At 39.0% G+C, this 20,895-nt stretch overlaps 1 protein-coding gene across 1 annotated transcript; it reads left to right on the top strand.

Moving 5' to 3' along the window:
* Positions 1-223: 223 nt before the first annotated feature.
* On the top strand, positions 224-15,380 carry LOC109895112 (neuropeptide Y receptor type 1-like). Its single transcript, XM_031830120.1, has 2 exons — positions 224-285; positions 10,444-15,380. The coding sequence occupies exon 2, from the start codon at positions 10,617-10,619 to the stop codon at positions 11,733-11,735; it is 1,119 nt and encodes a 372-aa protein (XP_031685980.1). The 5' UTR covers positions 224-285; positions 10,444-10,616; the 3' UTR covers positions 11,736-15,380.
* The last annotated feature ends 5,515 nt before the right edge of the window (positions 15,381-20,895 follow it).

Raw genomic sequence — 20,895 nt, 5'->3', positions numbered from 1 at the left:
AAAAACAACAACATAAGTGTCACATTATCACAGAGAATAAACTTCTACATCAGCCTATCAGATGGGCAAATTATTTCACTAGAAATCAGATCCTTTGTTTAGTTCTCACTGTATGGTCGCTTTAACGCTTTACGAGAGATCACCATGCTATGTTTGATATCGACAAGCCACCTCCTACCTTCCTGTGCATGCTTGATAAAATCTTCTGTGGAGATTCTCAATATTCATTCCTCCTGCAAACCGGACCTTGAGTGTGAAGTTCGGGAAAGGGGGATACAATAAAAGGTAAGCTTAGAATATCCTATTGGCAATGCATTATTATTTTTATAGCATTGTAATTACGCCAGGAATGATTTATTAAACCATGGGAATGTGAATGGCAAAGTAAAGAGACCGAAGTTAGGTCTTCAGATGGTTTTCTCCAGCTGTGGGCAGATGTGTAGTCGAAGGGACTAAGCACATGTATCATGGTTGGGATACGCTATTTGTTATAGGCTCAGAAGATGTTGAAGCCCTTTATTGAACTACAGTTAATATGTTGCTAAATTAGACAATAGCCAATTTCTTCTCCCCTCTATTTAGATTACACTTGGAGTGGGGTGATGATTTATTATACTGTCACACTGTTTGTGCCTTCAATGTTCAAAAGGAGACGTTCCTTGTGCGTCTGCATCATTTGGCAGATGAGACGGAACTGTAGACTATAGCTTACGAATAGTCAATGGGAGCCAAGGGAAATCTCAGTGAGATGTAGAGAAACGTTCAGCAAAGCGGGTTAGAATCAGACTTTTCTACTTTTATTCTCATATTAGGTCGAACAATAAACTACTGGCTATGCTTAGCCTATACAGATTGGCTAAAACAATTGCTTTGAGGACCTACATAATAGGCTATTGTTATATTTGTTGGGATATATTACATTAGGAAACGGTGAAAAAGGCAATTACTGAACTAATGCGTTAATTAATGCCTCAAAAACAATAATATTCCCTATTGATGTTCAACTCTGTATTGAGTATGATGCAGGCTAACTCACTCTGTGTGTCTAAGCTAAACGGTTCCAAGAACTTCATCTGCATCATGACACCCCTCATTACCCCCTGTCTGTATTTGCTTTAGTTCAATGAGATATCCGCTCTTTGGGTATCTATAGTCAGGCTATAATAAAATTTAGTTGAGAGATTCAACACACATTTATGGGACTGTATGGCATCATGTGGTGGCAAATGCAATACAATGTTGCAGGAAGTGGCTGAATATGTACATAGTAAAGTCACTTTTTTATACAACGGGGGGTTTAGAATTTCCATTGTTAGAGCCTATCCAGCCCATGATATACTAGACAACATACACATGGCCAGTACATTAATAAAAAGTGCCATTGTTTATGTCTTTACCTAGATACACACTTACTACTACTACTTCTCTGGGCAGATCCACTGCCCAGCTATTCAATTTAGAAACTTAATCTCCACTGTGAAAAGCATATAAAACATTATCTTCAACGTTTGCAACAATGTTGCAATATTGAAATTCGATCCCCACTGTGTCCCATAGTAATGAAGAAGTGGAGATAAGACAAACAGTCGAAATCATGAATCATGAATCAGCACAATTTCTATGGATATATACTGTATATACACTGTACAACGGCATGTCAATAGAAAAACTATCTTGCTGTCTTTCCAGCTTCAGTCTGAAGTGATTGTGTTACTTGTATAGTTGGCTAGCTAGTTCCAGAACTGCAAAGTGGTGCAACTGTTGAGAATCTGAGTCTATGGTTGTTGTTGGGGAAAGGGGTTGACTGTGTATGAGTGTGTATGAGTGTGTATCTCACAACTGTTGCGAGGGAGTAAAAGATGTTAGGGACAATACAGGATGATTCCCAATAATTGATTGCTAATATAATAATTGCTTGCCATAATGTAATTTTGGTAATGGCGAGACCGGTGAGAGGTAAAAATCCTTTGCATAAATTGCCTACATTACTACAATATATTAATAGCTAATTATAGAAAATAAGATAAACAGGATTTAAAAAATATATATATTTTTTTTTAATGGCCATATATAATACAAATCGAGGTGAGGGCGATGGAAATGCATTTGGCGGTTGATCTCCTTCTGTTCTGTGGGTGGCACTCTGTGCTCTTTTCGAAGGATGGGTCCCGGTCTCTTCGGGGCTATGGGATCCGGGGGGTCGGGGGTGGTATGGCGGGCATTGGGATCACAACCCAACTCGGGATGAGGAGGGGTTTTAGCAGGTGGAATAGTGGGGACCAATTGGAGGTTTACTTAGTAGAAATGCAAATATCATGGTACAGATACAGTGCCTTGCGAAAGTATTCGGCCCCCGGTCTCGCCATTTGATTTGTTAATCCAAGTTATTTGGATTTTTACAAATTATCTTTGAAAGACAGGGTCCTGAAAAGGGACGTTTCTTTTTTTGCTGAGTTTATATTACTCTTGCAGAATTTCCATATAGGCAAGGGTATTGTAAATTTAATCAAATCTACTGGATGATAACTTGTTTATAACTAGGACAGAAGAATTTATAACTTCTGTATAATATATAATTTAAATATAATTTATTTTTCCGACATAACATAGGTACAGCAGATCCCCTTATTATATGGGACACTTTTAAATGTGCCTTTAGAGGCCATGCAATTCAGTACTCCTCAATAAAACAAAAGCAATTTAAATCAAAATAATCCATATTAACAAAGGAAAAGGACTAACAGTACAGTTAGATATAAATAAAAACGGTACCATAGAGGCACAGAATAAGTTAGAGGAAAAACAAAAAGAAATGGAGGAACTTATTCAAGAAAGATCCAGTGTAATATATTATGAAAATAAAGCGAACTGGATGGAATATGGGGACGAATATACCAAATTCTTTTTCGATCTTCAACATAGAAATGCTACCAAACAAAATGTATTGAAACATGTTACAAATGATGGAGTCACACACGGTTCACCAAATGATATTTTGAAAGAGGAAGTAAAGGAAGAACTTTAAGAATACGTTTTGTTTCAGTCTCCTCCATCTCCACTAACCGAAGCTAATTGTATGGATTTTTTTCCTATTAATAATGTAAAATGAACATCTGTATGGAAAGACTCATGTGAAGGCCAAATTACAGAGGAGGAACTTCTTGATGCAATTAAAGCCTTTAAGGCTGGGAAAACTCCAGGGCTGGATGGCATACTAGTAGAAGTATACCAATGTTTTTATATACTCAGAGGACCATTATTAACATGTTTTAACCTCAATTGGAGGCCTCTTACACTTCAGTGTTGTGATGCAAAAATCCTAGCTAAATGCTTGGCACATAGAATTAAAAAGGTATTGTCAGATATTATTCATCTTCGTCAGACAGTTTTTTTTACATGGACGACACATTGGAGATAATATAAGACAAGTACTGGAAACAATATAATACTATGAAATATCGGGGAAACCAGGCCTGGTTTTCATAGCTGATTTTGAAAAGACTTTTGATAAAGTACGACTGGAGTTCATATATAAATGCCTAGAATATTTACATTTTGGAGAATCTCTTAAGATCTCTTAAAATGGGTTAAAGTTATGTATAGTAGTCCTAGGTGTAAAATAGTCAATAATGACTACATCTCAGAAGGTTTTAAACTGTCAAGAGGAGTAAAACAAGGTTGTCCACTATTGGCATATCAATTTATTATTGCCATCAAAAATATTAGCTGTAAAAATTAGATCCAACAATAATATTAAGGGATTAGAAATCCGTGGCTTAAAAACAAATGTGTCATTGTACGCTGATGATTCATGTTTTCTTTTAAAACCACAATTAGAATCCCTCCACAGCCTCATAGAGGCTAGATTAAAACCAAATTATGATAAGTGTACTATGGGGTGTCAGGTAGACTAGTAGTTAGAACGTTGGACTAGTAACTGGAAGGTTGCAAGATCAAATCCCTGAGCTGACAAGGTAAAAATCTGTCGCTCTGTCCCTGAACAAGGCAGTTAACCCACTGTTCCTAGGACGTCATTGAAAATAAGAATTTGTTCTTAACTGACTTGTCTAGTTAAATAAAGGTAAAATATATATATATTATGCATTGGATCACTCAAAAATTCAACTTTTACATTACCGTGTAGTTTACCAATAAAATGGTCTGACGGGGATGTGGACATACTCGGTATGCAAATCCCAAAAGAAAGAAATGATCTCACTCCAATAAATGTTTATAGAAATAGATAATAGATAAGATCTTGCTTACATGGAAAGAAAAATACCTGTCTATTTGTGTAAAAATAACGCTGATTAACTCTTTAGTCATATCATAGTTTACCTATTTGCTTATGGTTTTGCCTACACCTAGTGACCTACTTTTAAAATTATATCAACCAAAAAATATTCAATTTTATGTGAAATGGCATACCAGACAAAATCTAAATGGCCTATTTATATAACAAATATGAATTCGGAGGGCAGAAATGATTAAATATTAAAGCATTAGATCTCGCACTAAAGGCATCAGTAATACAAAAGTTATACTTAAATCTGAAATGGTTCTCTAGTAAATTAGTAAGAATGTCTCAACCCCTGTTCAAGAATGGCCTTTTTCTCTTTATTCAGATTACAACTGCTTACTTTCGGTTATTTGAAAACAAAATAATCTCGAAAATATAGATATTTTTTAAACAAGCTTTAGAAAGTTAGTTGCAATTTCAGTTTAAATGTCTGCTCTACCAAAATTACAACCAACTAATTGCAGCATCACCACAGAAATGGAAGAGGCAAGTAGAAGGGGAGAAAAGTAAGGAACTTGTCTGTCAGCCCTACATTTAAGACAATTAATGGTAAAAGAAAATTGTGATAAATAAAAACATATACCAATTTAATTTAAGGACCAAAACATTGACAGCTGTGCCATATAAAGTGCAATAGTTGGGAAGAGATTTTCAATGTACCCATTCCATGGCACATGCTTTATGAACTAACACGCATAACAATGCCAGATTCAAAATTTCAAATTTTTCAATTTAAATTATTATTCAAAATTCTTGCAACCGGTAGAAGGTTATAAATATGAGGGATATAATCTTCCCAAGCTCTGCAGATGTTCCTGCAAGGTGGCAAAGTCATTAGATCATTTATTTTGGTACTGTCCATACGTAGCACATTTTTGGTCAGAGGTCCAAGAATGAATGAAGAATTGCAACATTTATCTAGAACTAACGCTGCAGAAAGCCATACTGGGTGATTTGAAAAGTCATATTCAATCAATCAATAATATAATAATTATTTTAGCTAAAATGTTTATCTTTAATTCACAATCTGTAGAATCTATGAGAATAGAAAGGTTCAGTACTTTTGTGAAGCATCACAGCACAGTTGAAAAATACATGGGCAAATAGAAATCCAAAATGGATGGTGTTAAGCGATAGATGGGAGGGGTTGAATGGAGCTGAAAGGTGGGACTAATAACAACAAGATAACCAATGCAAAACATACAGGGTCTGTAAAATGTGTATAGGTGTAAGGGTTTTCCTCTGGGGAAAGAGAGGCGGACCAAAATGCAGCTACCTAAATATGGTTCCCAATCAGAGACAATGACTAACACCTGCCTCTGATTGAGAACCATAGCATGCCAAACATAGAAATAGACAAACCAGACACACAACATAGAATGCCCACCCAGCTCACATCCTGACCAACACTAAAACAAGGAAAACACATACGAACGATGGTCATACGAACGTGACAATAGGTTTAGAAATGTTGTTAAATAGCACAGTTACAAATAAAAATCAAACTGGATGGGCATCAGAAATAGATGGATTAAAAACAAACAAAATATAACTATTGTAAAATAGATTGTGTCTGTAAAATGTGTATAATATGTATAAACTGAAGGTAGAAGCCTAAGTGTTATTGTTTATTAGTTACTCCAATTGGGGGAGGGGTGGTAGGGTTTGCAGGAATAATAAAGATATATATATATTTTTAAGTGTGTATATGTACATATATACCACAATGCAGTTGTAAGCATACTAGGCATTCTATATTATACTACAACATCAGTCTAACTCACAATGGGTGTTGTGTTGGCTGAATGTTCAAGGCAGGTCCTCAATGTTCTTCAGCTAGTGAACCTCATCTTGTGTTCGACAATGGCAGCTGCTCTGGCAGAACTTCACATTGGCTCTTGCCAGCCCCATGCAGTATTTACCTCCTCCGGGTCAGATGATGTTGAGTCTACAGGATCTGTACTACTAAAGCTTCTGTCAAGGTCATCACACTAGTGTATGTCATTTTACTACTGTCCCAACCAACACACACTCAAACAAGGTACTATATCAACCCACCCCTCTTGTGTCAATAGATCATGCTAACTACAATACACAATACCCACCCCCAACAGACACCAGTCAGTCACCCACACCATCCCCTCCTTACTACACTGAACAAAAATATAAAACGCAACATGCAACAATTTCAAAGATTTTACTGAGTTACAGTTCATGTAAAGAAATCTGTCATTTGAAATGAGTTCGTTAGGCCCTAATCCGTGGATTTCACATGACTGGGAATTCAGATATTCATCTGTTGGTCACAGATAACTTAAAAAATAGGTAGGGGCGTGGATCAGAAAATCAGTCAGGATTTGGTGTAACTATTTGCCTCATGCAGCGCGACACATCTCTTTTGCATAGAGTTGATCAGGCTGTTGATTGTGGCCTTTGGAATGTTGCCCCTCTCCTCTTCAATGGCTGTGTGAAGTTGCTGGATATTGGCAGGAACTGGAACACGCTGTCAGACACGTTGATCCAGAGCATCCCAAGCAGGCTCAATGGGTGACATGTCTGGTGAGTTTGCGGGCCATGGAAGAACTGGGATATTTTTAACTTCCAGGAATTGTGTACAGATCCTTGAGACATGGGAACATGCATTATCATACTGAAACATGAGGTGATGGGGGCGGATGACTGGCACGACAATGGGCGTCAGGATCTCGTCACGATATCTCTGTGCATTCATATTGCCAATGATAAAATGCAATTGTGGTCATTGTCTGTAGCTTATTCCTGCCCATACCTAAACCCCACCGCCACCATGGGGCACTCTGTTCACAACATTGACATCAACAAACCGCTCGCCTACACGTCGCCATACACATTGTCTGCCATCTACCAAATTCAGTTGAAACCTGGATTCATCCATGAAGAGCACACTTTCCTAGCGTGAGGCCATCAAAGATGAGCATTTGCCCACTGAAGTCGGTTATGACGCCAAACTGCAGTAAGGTCAAGACCCTAGTGATGACGATGAGCATACAGATGAGCTTCCCTGAGACGGTTTCTGACAGTTTGTGCAGAAATTCTTTGGTTGTGCAAACCCAGTTTCATCAGCTGTCCAGGTGGCTGGTCTTAGATGATCCCGCAGGTGAAAAAGACAGATGTGGAGGCAGTGTGGTTACACATGGTCTGTGTAAGGCATGTTGGACGTACTGCCAAATTCTCTAAAACAACGTTGTAGGTGGCTTATGGTAAAGAAATTAACATTACATTCTCTGGTAACAGCTCTGGTGGACATTCCTGCAGTCAACAAGCCAATTGCACACTCCCTCAAAACTTGAGACGTCTGTGGCATTGTGTTGTATGACAAAACTGCACATTTTAGAGTGGCACAAGGTGCACCTGTGTAATGATTATGCTGCTTAGTCAGCATCTTGATATACCACACCTGTCAGATGGATGGATTATATTGGCAAAGGACAAATGGTCCCTAACAGGGATGTAAACACATTTTTGCACAAAATCTGAGAGAAATAAACTTTTTGTGCGTGTGGAAATTTCTGCAATCTTTTATTTTAGCTCATGAAACGTGGGACCAATACTTCCTACATGAACCACCATCCATTTGGGAATTCAATTTCAATCAGGGTTATATAACATCACAGAATCTACAGTGTGACTGTCACCATAATCATTTGAAACAACCCTGGTTAAACCCCAGGTGGAAGTGGTTTATTCAAGGCTACTTCATTTAGATGAATAAATAACTTAATTTCTCACTGAATAGCAATCAATCTGTTGAGCTCAAATAAAATCAGATACATTAACATGAGATAATATTTTTCATGAGCTAATTAAATTCAAAGGGCTGGTACGGGAGGACCATAAATAATGGGCAATAGGTGCCAGTGTATATGGTTCAGCCGCCATAAGTCTGTCCAGAAGTCTTTAGAGCAGGTTTATTCCAGATATAATGGTCCATTAAGTATCAAAAGTAAATGTAATTGCTAAAATGTACTTAAGTATCAGAAGTAAAAGTATAAATAATTTCAAAATCGTTATATTAAGCAGACCAGATGGGCACCATTTTAATATTTTTTTTATTTACAGATAGCCAGGGTCTCACTCCAACACTCAGACATATACAAATGATGCATGTGTTTAGTGAGTCCGCCAGATCAGAAACTGTAGGAATGACCAGGGATGTTCTCCTGATAAGGGTGTGAATTGGACCATTTTCCTGTCCTGCTAAGCATTCAAAATGTAACGAATACTTTTGGGTGTCAGAAAAAATGTATGGAGTAAATAGAACATTATTTTCTTTCGGAATGTGCAATGGGCACAATCGCCAGGTGTACAGTGTTTCCTCTGACGCATTGGTGTGGCTGGCTTCCGGGTTAAGTGGGCATTGTGTCAAGAAGCAGTACGGGATGGCTGGGTTGTGTTTCGGGGGACGCACGGCTATTGACTTTCACCTTTCCCGAGTCCGTACAGGAGTTGCAGCAATGGGACAAGACTGTAACTACCAATTGGATACCATGAAATTGGGGAGAAAATACACATACCAAAAAGAAAACAACTTAAGTAGTACTTTAAAGTATTTTTACTTATGTACTTTACACCACGGATGTTATATCTAGTGTATGAGACAAGGCTTTGTATTTGAACCCACGCACACACACAAATAGTCAAGCCGTAGGAAAACTTAGGGATGCTCACCCTGACATAGAGGGGCAGTGAATTGGAATAGCTAAGCCGTGATTGGCTGAGAAAGTTGGGTGACTTGTAGGTACCACTATGGTGAAAATAAGGGATGTTGGGCAACAAACTACTAGAAAAGGGGTGTTGAAACAGCCTTTTTAACATCAAAGGTGCATTTATCCACAATGGATGCTTGGGAAATGTCACTGTAATAAGAGTGTCAATAAGGATAAGCATAATAATAATGACCATATCTTATTTCAATTAAAATCAAGAGGTTGCTGTGCTTTGAAATATGAAATTGATATTGTTGCAGTAAAAGAACATGAGTTGATTTTGGAATGGAATGCTGATCTTATCCTGAATTGCTAGCTCCCAAGATGTGAAATTAATCAAATTCAATTGCTCTCAGGAGCAATGTTGTAGCCTTGTGCTGAACATCCCTGTAACTTATATTTCCCTCACTAACTTGAAACATCAGCTATCTGAGCAGCTAACCGATTGCTGCAGCTGTAAATAGCCCAACCAATCTACCTACCTCATCCCCAAATGGTTTTTATTTACTTTTCTGCTCTTTTGCATACCAGTATTTCTACTTGCATATCATCATCTGCTCATCTATCACTCCAGTGTTATTAGCTAAATTGTGATTGTGAAAGAGGAAGAAATGCTGTATATCCATTGTGTATATGCTACCCAGCAGGATTATATCCTTTAAGTATCTTCTCATTTAAATGTCTTCTCATGTTTTATTCTGATGGCAAGTCATTGACACGGTTATTGTCACGGAAATGTACCGCCTGTGGAAGGCCTTGTCTTTGCTCTGGGGGTTGAGATGATTTACTGTATATCATGAGGCCTTTTGATAATAACACATTTCAGCATTCCTCCATGCTGCTTACTTGATGATACGCTGCATCCTTAGTTATAATTGCTAGTACTCAAGTAGACAGAGATATACTGTACATCTGCATGTTTTTCAGTCACCGCATCTTGAACCTCTCACATCATTCTCCTCTGTTTTGCAATAGTCTACTCTAAGAAATGGATTTTAGTGCTTACACAAGCACCTCAAGAGCCAAAACAAACATGAATGAATACTGCAATGATAGCCAAGGCTAAGTTTTGTTTTGAACAATTTCAAATATATTGGCGTATCTACTCACTCTCTTATATTTCAATTTATATTGTGTATGCACCAAAGTGGAAACTATTGAACCTGATATTATAGAAAGCAAAGATTATATTACATTTTAATATTGTTTTACTTTTTTACTTAAAGTGGATCCTAAAGTAGAGTATTTTCCTGCAGGCAGCAGTTTTCAGAACAGGAGTTAACATGGTTGCAAAGACAAGTCCTTTATTTCTCCTAGGGTTATTAAATAGCTGCATTCGCATTTGGGAAATCAGCTTGGTGAAGGATTTAATCTTTTGATTGTTGTGTTCTCTTTCAGACGGCAAAAAGACTGCAATCAATGTTCCAGCCATTACTAAGAGTACCGGTATGATTAAAACCACCGCAAACTCAAACATACAATAAAGACATTAGATAATATATTGAAGTGGAAGGGAAACATACAAATACATTTGGATCCCAGTCTAAAAAAAATAAGTTTGGACTTCTAGCATGGAGGTGTCCCATGTGAACAATAGCAGTCATCACGCCTGGTGGAAAGAGATGCCTTGGGGCGACACAGACGAGTGCACCTCCTTCTGGAGTGGCACCACCTTCCTGATAGTTGCCTACAGCGCACTGGTCGCGGTTGGCCTTATCGGTAACACCTGCCTGGTGTTTGTCATCACACGGCAGAAGGAGATGCGGAATGTCACCAACATCTTCATCGCCAACCTGTCCATCTCTGACATCCTCATGTGCATTGTGTGCCTGCCTGTAACCATCATCTACACCCTGATGGACCGCTGGATCCTGGGGGAGGCACTCTGTAAGGTCACACCCTTTGTCCAGTGCATCTCTGTCACGGTTTCCATCTTCACCCTTGTCCTCATAGCCATGGAGCGCCACCAACTCATCATCCACCCCACTGGATGGAAGCCCATGGTGCGCCACTCCTACCTGGCTGTAGCCATCACCTGGTTAGTGGCCTGCTTCATCTCTCTTCCTTTCCTCTTCTTCAACGTCCTCGACAACAGTCCTTTCCAGAACATGAGCCTCCCGTTCAATCTCTTCACTGACCACTTAATCTGTATGGAGCGATGGCCCTCAGAGCACAACCGACTGGCCTACACCACCTCCCTGCTGCTCTTCCAGTACTGCCTTCCCCTCATCCTCATCCTGGTCTGCTACCTGCGCATCTTCCTCCGTCTCCGACAGAGAAAATACATGGTGGAGCGAGCCAGGGACAACTGTCAGAAAAAAGCCAAGGGGTCAAAGAGGATCAATGCCATGTTGTCCTCCATTGTGGTAGTGTTTGCCCTCTGCTGGCTCCCGCTCAACATCTTCAATACCTTGTTTGACTGGAACCACCAGGCCATCCCATCCTGCCAGCATGACATAATCTTCTCTGCCTGCCACCTCACAGCCATGGCCTCCACCTGTGTCAATCCCATAATCTACGGCTTTCTCAACAGTAACTTCCAGAAAGAGCTAAAATCTACCCTATACCACTGCCGCTGCTGGGGGTCACCAGAGAGTTATGAGAGCTTCCCTCTTTCTATTGTCAGCACAGAGGTCACTAAGGGGTCAACCTTGAGCAAAGGATCAATGAGCATGAATGTACAGTCCTGACCCATTCAGAAAAGGAGAGAGAAAGTATAGAACTTCAATCCCCATTGTCTTAACCATCCATTGAAGGTTGACTTGTTGAGCTTAATGCTGGAGCAAGGGTTGACATGGCTGGAGTTGTTCAAATTAGTCACAGGGGATTGTTTTGTGTCTTAACAATCAATGGTTGGTCTCTTCGGTGGGCATGGAGAGAAATGGAAAAGTAAGAACACTGTGACCTAAAATAGATTTTACAGTGTCCTCAATTAGATACAGTGCATTCAGAAAGTATTAACAAAACATGGCCAGTGATTAAAGAAATCTAATCCATTTTAAAATTCAGGCTGTAAAACAAAAAAACGTGGAAAAAGTCAAGGAGTGTGCTGTTACAGCCTGAATTTTAAATGGATTAAATGTAGATTTTTTTAGTCACTGGCCTACTCCATAATATGAAAGTAGAATGATGTTTTTTCAAATTTTTTACAAATTAATTAAAAATGAAAAGATGAAATGCCTTGAGTCAATAAGTATTCAATCCCTTTGTTATGGCAATCCAAAATAGGAGTGAAAAGAGTAAACAATTGCTTAACAAGTAATATAAAGTGTTTAACATGTTTTTAATGACTTCAAACCTACAGGTGTCCTTCCTAACTAATTTGCCAGAGAGGAAGGAAACCGCTCAGGGATTTCACCATGAGTCCAATTATGACTTTAAAACAGTTAGAGTTTAATGGCTGTGTTAGGAGAAAACTGAGGATGGATCAACAACATTATAGTTACTCCACAATTCTGACCTAATTGAAAAGAAGGAAGCCTGTACAGAAAGAAAAAAAATCCAAAACATGCATCCTGTTTGTAACAAGGTACTAAAGTAATACTGCAAAAATTGTGGCAAAGCAATTCACTTTTTGTCCTGAATACAAAGTGTTGTATTGGTTTGGATTTGACCCAAACATATTACTGAGTACCACTCTCCATATTTGTAAGCATAGTGGTGGGTGCATCATGTTATTGGTATGCTTGTAATCATTAAGGACTGGGGAGTATTTCAGGATAAAAAATAAACTGAATGGCAAAATCATGGAGGAAAACCTGCTTCAGTCTGCTTTCCACCAGACAATGGGAGACTAATTCACCATTCAGCAGGACAATAACCTAAAACACAAGGCCAAATTTACACTGGAGTTGCTTACCAAGACGACAGTAAATGTTCCAGAGTGGCCAAGTTACAGTTTTGACCTAAATCTGCTTGAAAACGTATGGCAAGACCTACAAATGGTTGTCTAGCAATGATCATCAACCAATTTGACAGAGCATGAAGAATTTTGAAAAGAATAACAGGCAAATGTTGCACAATCCAGGTGTGGAAAGCTCTTTGAGACTTACCCAGAAAGACACTGTATTCTGTATTTCATTTTCAATAAAATCACTTTGTCATTATTGGGTATTGTGTTTAGATGGGTGAGATTTTTAAAAATGTATTCCATTGTATGTGTTTATACAATTTAGAGCACGTGTCAAACTCATTCCGTGGAGGGCTGAGTGTCTGCAGGTTTTCGCTCCTCCCTTGTACTTGATTGTTTAATTAAGGCCATTAATTAGTAAGGAACTCCAGTCACCTGGTTGTCTAGGGCTTAATTGAATGGAAAAAAAGAAAAAACAGCAGACACTAGGCCCTCCATTGAATGAGTTTGACACCCCTGCCTTAGAGGAAGTCGATGAGTTTATGAAGGTGCAAAGGTCTTCTCCAGTGCAAACACTGTGGAGTAAAAGATGTGGATTTACACCAACATAATATTTCAATGTATTATTTAGGTCTCTATAGAATATGTAAAGTTGGGAGGGGGTCGTGGGGGATTGTTTTTGGCATAAAAAAAATATGAGTACAGAATATTGTATGGAACTTTATTTAGAAACACAGTATTTTATTGGTTGTCTAAAGTTTGATAAGCGAGAGGGAAATCTAATGAATTGAAGGTGATTTGTTGATGTAAAAATCTAAATTTACAGACATTTTGGCAAATAAAATGTGCCCTGTGAAAAACGTCTGAATACCAGAGCTATAGTGTAACCAGATGTGTTGTAATATTTAAACTTGCGTTGCAGCACATTATAATTTAAGGAATTCTAGCGGTCCACTCACAAAGCCATCCCACTGGGTACAGATATCAATTCAATGCCTAGGATTGACTTACATTTTGTTGAGTTGTCAACTAACGTGAATTCAATGTGAAATCAAAAAAAAAATCACCATGTCATTGGATTTAGGTAAAAAATTGGTTGAATAATTTACTAAATGCTCTTACGTTGATGACCTTTTAAAATTCCAAGAAAATTTTCCACGTTGATTCAATGTCATCACAGATTTTGGGGGGTTGAAATTATGTGGAAACAACGTTGATTCCATCAGTTTGTGCCCAGTAGGATGTTTGAATAATGTGTCATTTTGAGATTGTGCTTTTACTCAATGTTTTTACAGAATTTGCTTTTATTATCCAGCTCACACTATCCTTCCAGCCCACCTTGTGTAATTCCATCCCTCATTCCGAGACTCATGGAATATGCATGTTAAGGGATGTCAAGTGCCAACCACTTCCAATGGTCAATTTGTGATATTGATGAGGGTTTAATGGGATAGTTTTGTCAATGATTTCCTTCATAGATATGAATAATGTGATCTTTACAATGACAAATGATTTGGCTAAGATCACATCATGTCAATGAAGTCCTCAGAATTGGTTTGTAAACATACCAATGTAACAGAACAGAGTTATAGAGTTTCAACAAGGAAAGACTTTGACAAGGACTGACATTGAGAACTACTGATTTAAAGCAGAGTGCCCGTCACAGACATTCTACCCACCAAGGTTTACTGCTAAATATATTACTGTCTAAGCAGCTGACTTTGATAAAAAAATGTGCTATCCAACAACCATATATCAAGCACCATATAACAAATGAAAGAGAGCAGTAAATGAATACACTGTACTTTATGAATGCAGCACATGGAACAATATCCTACTGTATATCCTTGCTCTCTCACTGAGGTCCACTGAGTCTTTGTATGCACAGTAATATACCTGGTGCCATGTTTAGATGCATTGTCTGCATTGAACTCGATATGTCTCTTGCATTGCCATGTGGGACAATTGGTTTATAATATTAATTTGGAATCAATCATTCAACATTTCCATCTGTTCTCCCTCTAATCTACTCTCGTAAACAGATTTTCATCCATTACCTTTTGGCAGTTGCAAGAATGATTATTCAAAATGATCAAACTGGAACTCATTCATGAATGTGTGCAATATTTAGTTATTACTAGTTTTGCAAGGTAAAATGAAGTCCAGTTTGCCATATACAGTAGTGCAAATATCAGGCCATATTTTGTCTAAACATTTGTAAGATAGCTGCGTTTCTGTTTTCCTATTATGAAAAAATGTAAATTTAAATATATGGCTCTTAGCCTCTGCATAATGTTATCCAATGTGCAAAGAACGTTCTCTGTCTACTGCGTAGTTAGCAATGAGCTTTTAGAAGCAAGATGAAGTGTTCTACATTATCTGTATTCCTTTCTACAGCGATAATCTTTTACAATGAAAAGTTACAATACCAATAGATGTTACAGTAGCTATACGAAGGTTCAATAAAAAGTTAATAAAAAAGTGATATTGTATTGCATTTCATGAGTTTTCCATTCTCCAGGTGCTCTTAGATATAACAAAGTAATGTAAAATGTTTATTAGCATTCTTATTTTTCCAAGGTATTTCACCATGATTTAGAGTGTGAATCATTTACAAAATACAGCTCCTTCACCAAATACAGGTTTTACAGCAGTTTACTCAATTATATCCACATCCCAGAGAGAGAGTGGTAGTGCTTAAACGTCCCACATAAAAAAATACTTCAGTTTACTATAGTACTTACTATGGAATTCTATACTCCACATTGAGGGATACTACTATCATGTAGTGCTTACTATAGACTGTTTGTAGTATACAGTAGAATACTACAAACTTTATTATGTGTAGTACTTACTTTAGAAGTGTGTAGTATACTAGAATACAATACTGTAGTATCCCTCAATCATGTAGTGCTTACTTTGGAATTTTGTTGTATACTTGAGAAAACTATACACTGTATTATCCCTCAATTGTGTAGTACTTACTATAGTACTGTGTAGTATACTGGAGAATTCTATACTACACCCTGTAGTATCCCCCTCAATCATGAAGTGCTTACTATAGAATGATTTAGTATACTACAGTCTCTCTTGATAATGTAGTGCTTACTATAGAATGATTTAGTATACTACAGTCTCTCTTGATAATGTAGTGCTTACTATAGAATGATTTAGTATACTACAGTCTCTCTTGATAATGTAGTGCTTACTATAGAATGATTTAGTATACTACAGTCTCTCTTGATAATGTAGTGCTTACTTTAGAATGTTTTACATTTACAGGAGCATTTAGGGTTAGGTGCCTTGCTCAAGGGCACATCAGATTTTTCATATAGCTGGCTTGGGGATTCAAACCAGTGACCTTTTGGTTATTGGCCCAACACTCTTAAAGATGCACTATGCAGAAACACTCCGACGATTCCTGGTGGGTGGGTTTAATTTGTGGAACGTTCCAACAGGAATCTGTTCCAAAAACTTTGTAAATAACAAGGTTGCCAACAAGCAATGCAACCTCTCCTGGTTGCAAAAATTCTAATAGATCACCTAATTTTAGTTTGTTACAGAACAAGCAGTCATTGTGTAGTGAATCATTGTACCATCTAAACCGCTGTGAGATATATTTTCCATAACCAAAGATATAGTATATTCAGCTGTTTAAAGCTGGTGTACAAAACCGAAATGAAAAGATGGACAACTAAACTTTGGAAGCATAGAAATAGCACTCTACCGCTTCTTAGACTTGCTTTCAATGGAAATGAAAGATCTATAACTGACATTTCTATGTGAATTTGGTCAGGTATCCCAAAAAATTGTAGCTTTAAAAGGGAAAAGGTACAGAGGCAGATATCAAAACAAACAATGTTTATTAAAGCTTAGAGGATTAGCTGCTTGTTTGACACAGATAAATAACACGCATTAACAAGAGTACCCCAAAATGACTTAGATCTGTTACTTCCACTAGATAGCTTTCTGAAATACAAACATGCTTTCACGGAAATTCAGCTGACCAATTTCACAAAATGACCAAAAACAGTGACAAACAATACTGTACTTCTGATGGTAGAAAATAAACAGTTAACCACTGCATTTACATAAATATAAAGTGTTAGTCCCATGTTTCTTGAGCTGAAATTAAATATCCCAGAAATGTTCCAAATGCACAAAAAGCTTATTTTTCTCAAATGCTGTGCACAAATTTGTTCACAACACATGTAACCACGCCAGCCCAGGACCTCAACATCCGGCATCTTCACCTGTGAGACCAGCCATCCGGACAGCTGATGAAACTAAGGAGTATTTCTCTGTGCAATAAATTCCTTTTGTGGGGGAAAAACTCATTCTGATTGACTGGGCCTGGCTCCCCCAGTGGGTGGGCCTGGCTCCCCCAGTGGGTGGGCCTATGCCCTCTCAGGCCCACCCATGACTGCGCCCCTGCCCAGTCTTGTGAAATCCAGAAATACAAATTACTTTACTTAAAGACAGTCACCTTATTGGAGGAGGGAGCTGCCAATAAACTGCTTGGACCTCAAACCTGAATAGCCTATCCAAACAAACCAACTGAAAACAAAAGGATATTATTGCAGTGGCTTTACATAATAAACATCTTGAATATTGTCACACATGAATAAACTCACTAATGGTTCAACTCAACACGTACCATTCAGAACAAATCGACCACACCCCAAACATTTCAAGACAGCATGGTCAAAGTGGTTGGCCACAGAAATAAACCAACAGCAACGACGCCGTGCAGCTTACACACACAAAGGACCTTCCCGGTACAAAGCTCTCACCGGAACTTCTTCGTGTGGCCTTCCGGCAGACTAGATGCTATGTTGCATATTGCTGCCTTTCACAGTTTGGAAAATGCATTGCACATTTGTTCACAAAGAAAAGGGAAATGGGGCGAAACAAAATTGCGCCGCCATCTAACTCTACAGTACCAGTCAAAAGTTTGGACACAGCTACTAATTTTCTGGAATATTTTCTACATTGTATAATAATAGTGAAGACATCAAAACTATGAACAAATGGAATCATGTAGTAACCAAAAAAGTGTTATATATTTTATACTTGAGATTCTTCAAAGTAGCCACCCTTTGCCTTGATGACAGCGTTTCACACTATAGCTCCTGCACACACTTTCCCCAAAATGTCCTCTCACCTGAAAATGACCACGGGGTGCTTTATACATTTCCTACATGTCCTCCCTAATAGGGGTGCCAAGTGAAACATTGACCAAAACTTGGTTTGGTTTCGAGCTTGTCACATAATATTCCTCAGTTACAAGATTGTAAGTGATTGAGTTTTAGGTGAGGGTTATGGTGATGCCCATCTACTGTGGGACTCAAGGTAAAGAGCAGGCGGAGGCAGAGATGCAGTTCAGTTTAAGTCTTTATAGATTCAGGTAATGGAGATGATAAACTACATGACCAAAAGTATGTGGACACCTGCTCGTCGAACATCTCATTCCAAAATCATGGGCATTAATATGGAGTTGACCCACCCTTTGCTGTTATAACAGCCTCCACTCTTCTGGGAAGGCTTTCTACTAGATCTTGGAACATTGCTGTGGGGACTTGCTTCCATTCAGCCACAAGAGCATGAGTGAGGTCGGGCACTGATGTTGGACGATTGGTCCCGCAGTCCGCGGTCCAATTCATCCCAAAGGTGTTCGATGGGGTTGAGGTCAGTGCTCTGGGCAGGCCAGTCAAGTTCTTCCACACCGATTTCAACAATCCATTTCTGTATGGACCTCGCTTTGTGCACGGGGCATTGTTATGCTGAAACAGGAAACGGCCATTTCAGTTCCCCAAACTGTTGCCACAAAGTTGGATGCACAGAATTGTCTAGAATGTCATTGGTACAAGAACTGTTTGGGTTTCGTGGCCGAGCATGTAGTGTTAAGATTGGCAACCTTGGTTAGCGCGCACTGTGCCCGGCCCGCCACAGGAGTCGCTGGTGCGCGATGAGACAAGGATATCCCTACCGGCCAAACCCTCCCTAACCCGGACGACGCTAGGCCAATTGTGTGTCGCCCCACGGACCTCCCAGCTGCGACAGAGCCTGGGGTCGAACCCAGAGTCTCTGGTGGCACAGCTGGAGCTGCAGTCCAGCGCCCTTAACCACTGCGCCACCCGGGAGGCCCCCTAATGATTGAATGATTGACATGAGTATGGTTGATTTAAAAGGAGACACAGAAAGGTGCAAATAATAACGGTCAATAACAGCAATGAACATACATCTTTAATTAGCTGTTAATAGCAATAAGCAATAACAAAATGCAAACGCAATAAGAATATATATTGGTAAAACTATTCATAAATATAGCAGCAGTTAACAATGAATGGCCAGAAAGGGGGCGAAAACTCTAGGTGGCATTCTGCCTTCTCCCTACAGTTTTCAGCCATAAGCTTTACCCACGACTGGCTCATGTGAACTACAATCCCGATGTTGTGTTTTAAGGTTTTGAAACATAAACAATCGTTGCTTGTGATACGGCTTTCGAAACATATGGCCCTTGTCTTTCATCAGCGAGAAAGAATCCTTCAAATAAAAAATATACACTTACCTTGGCAGTTTTGCACAGATCCATGCAGCTATGGGTGCCCCCATCTGACGAAACTACAATTCCGCTGCACTTCCTGAGTTACGCTTAGACACAGGTGTTCAGATCATGTTATATAGATCATGTTATATAGCTAATTAGCACAGCTTGCCTCTTGTTTTCCTTCTGGTTTCCATAAACAAGAGCTCTAACATGGAGATATGGGGGGCTCTTAACACAACTCACCCGTACAGAAGACATCTTCGTCCAATGACTCTAATGTGTAAGGTAATGGAACTGAGATTTGTGATCATGACTCTCAGTTCCATTACATTGAGCCAGGTAGGCCGAAGCTATAGCAAGCTAATTTATCCGTGGCTACATAAAATAGCATGACAAGAAAACAAACAATTTAAGCTAACAAAAGTAGCAAGCACAGACAAAAAGCAGGCCAAGTTAGCTTAACAAAGGCACTGCTCTACTCAGACAATCATAAATATGCAATGTATTTTAAATGATCATCTATGATGATATGATGTGTGACTTGAAGTCCTTATATTTATAATTGTCAGAGTAAAGAAAGCCACTTTCTGGGTATGTATTTATTATTGGTTGTCCTAGGATTGTTGATGATTTATACTTGTAAAGCCAAAAGGAACTGGCAGTTGGTTTTTCATCTTTGAACAGAATATGTGGTGTCAGGATGGCTGGAGAAGAGGTTGGGGACTGTTGGGTCGGTGAACCTGACTCAAAGTGGACTCATGACCATTTTTTGCATTTCTTCCGTCCAGAGGGAGTGGGCACTCCACACCACGTGCCTAGGGACAAGAACTGTGACTTTCTTTGCTCTCCAGAGCAGGGCGCCATTGAAAGGATTGATAACTAGGGTGACGTTAAGTGTTGAGGAGGGTGAACTGATATTGAAGATCTACGGTGTCTAATAAGCCGGGCCGTTTGATGCGACGCAGACCCGGGTAGAGAGAGGGGTGAAACAGAGAAGACACTGTCTGTCCTGCTGACTTTTCACGCAGTTTTTACCCGACAAAGTCAAGTTAGGATGTGTCAGTTATCCTGTGAGAGATTTTGTCCCGATTTTGTCCTGCCAAGCTTATGGTCATGTTCCAGCAGTGTGTAGGAGGGAGATTCCTAGATGTGAGAAGTGTGCAGGAGGGCATGAGACAAAGGAATGTAAGGAATGTAAGGAATGTATAGTGTTGGTTGAAAAAGTTGTGTGTGTAAACTGTAAGGGGTACCCCTAGTGCTGGAGATCAGAAGTGTCCGCTGAGAGAGACAGGGTGATGTCGCCGGGATTAGAATAGTATAGAAGGTGTCATATGATTCCTGTGAGTAAGCCGAGGCCAATGGAGTGATAGGAATAACATGAACTGCAGTAAGGTTGGTTTCTTAGCATTCATAGCCATGGTTATCAGCTGTACTGCAGAAATAGAATATA

The sequence above is a fragment of the Oncorhynchus kisutch genome, linkage group LG8 (genome assembly GCF_002021735.2).
Source record: "Oncorhynchus kisutch isolate 150728-3 linkage group LG8, Okis_V2, whole genome shotgun sequence".
Taxonomy (NCBI): domain Eukaryota; kingdom Metazoa; phylum Chordata; class Actinopteri; order Salmoniformes; family Salmonidae; genus Oncorhynchus; species Oncorhynchus kisutch.
Note: the sequence above shows the minus strand (reverse complement) of the source record. Positions and strands in the feature narration are given on the sequence as shown.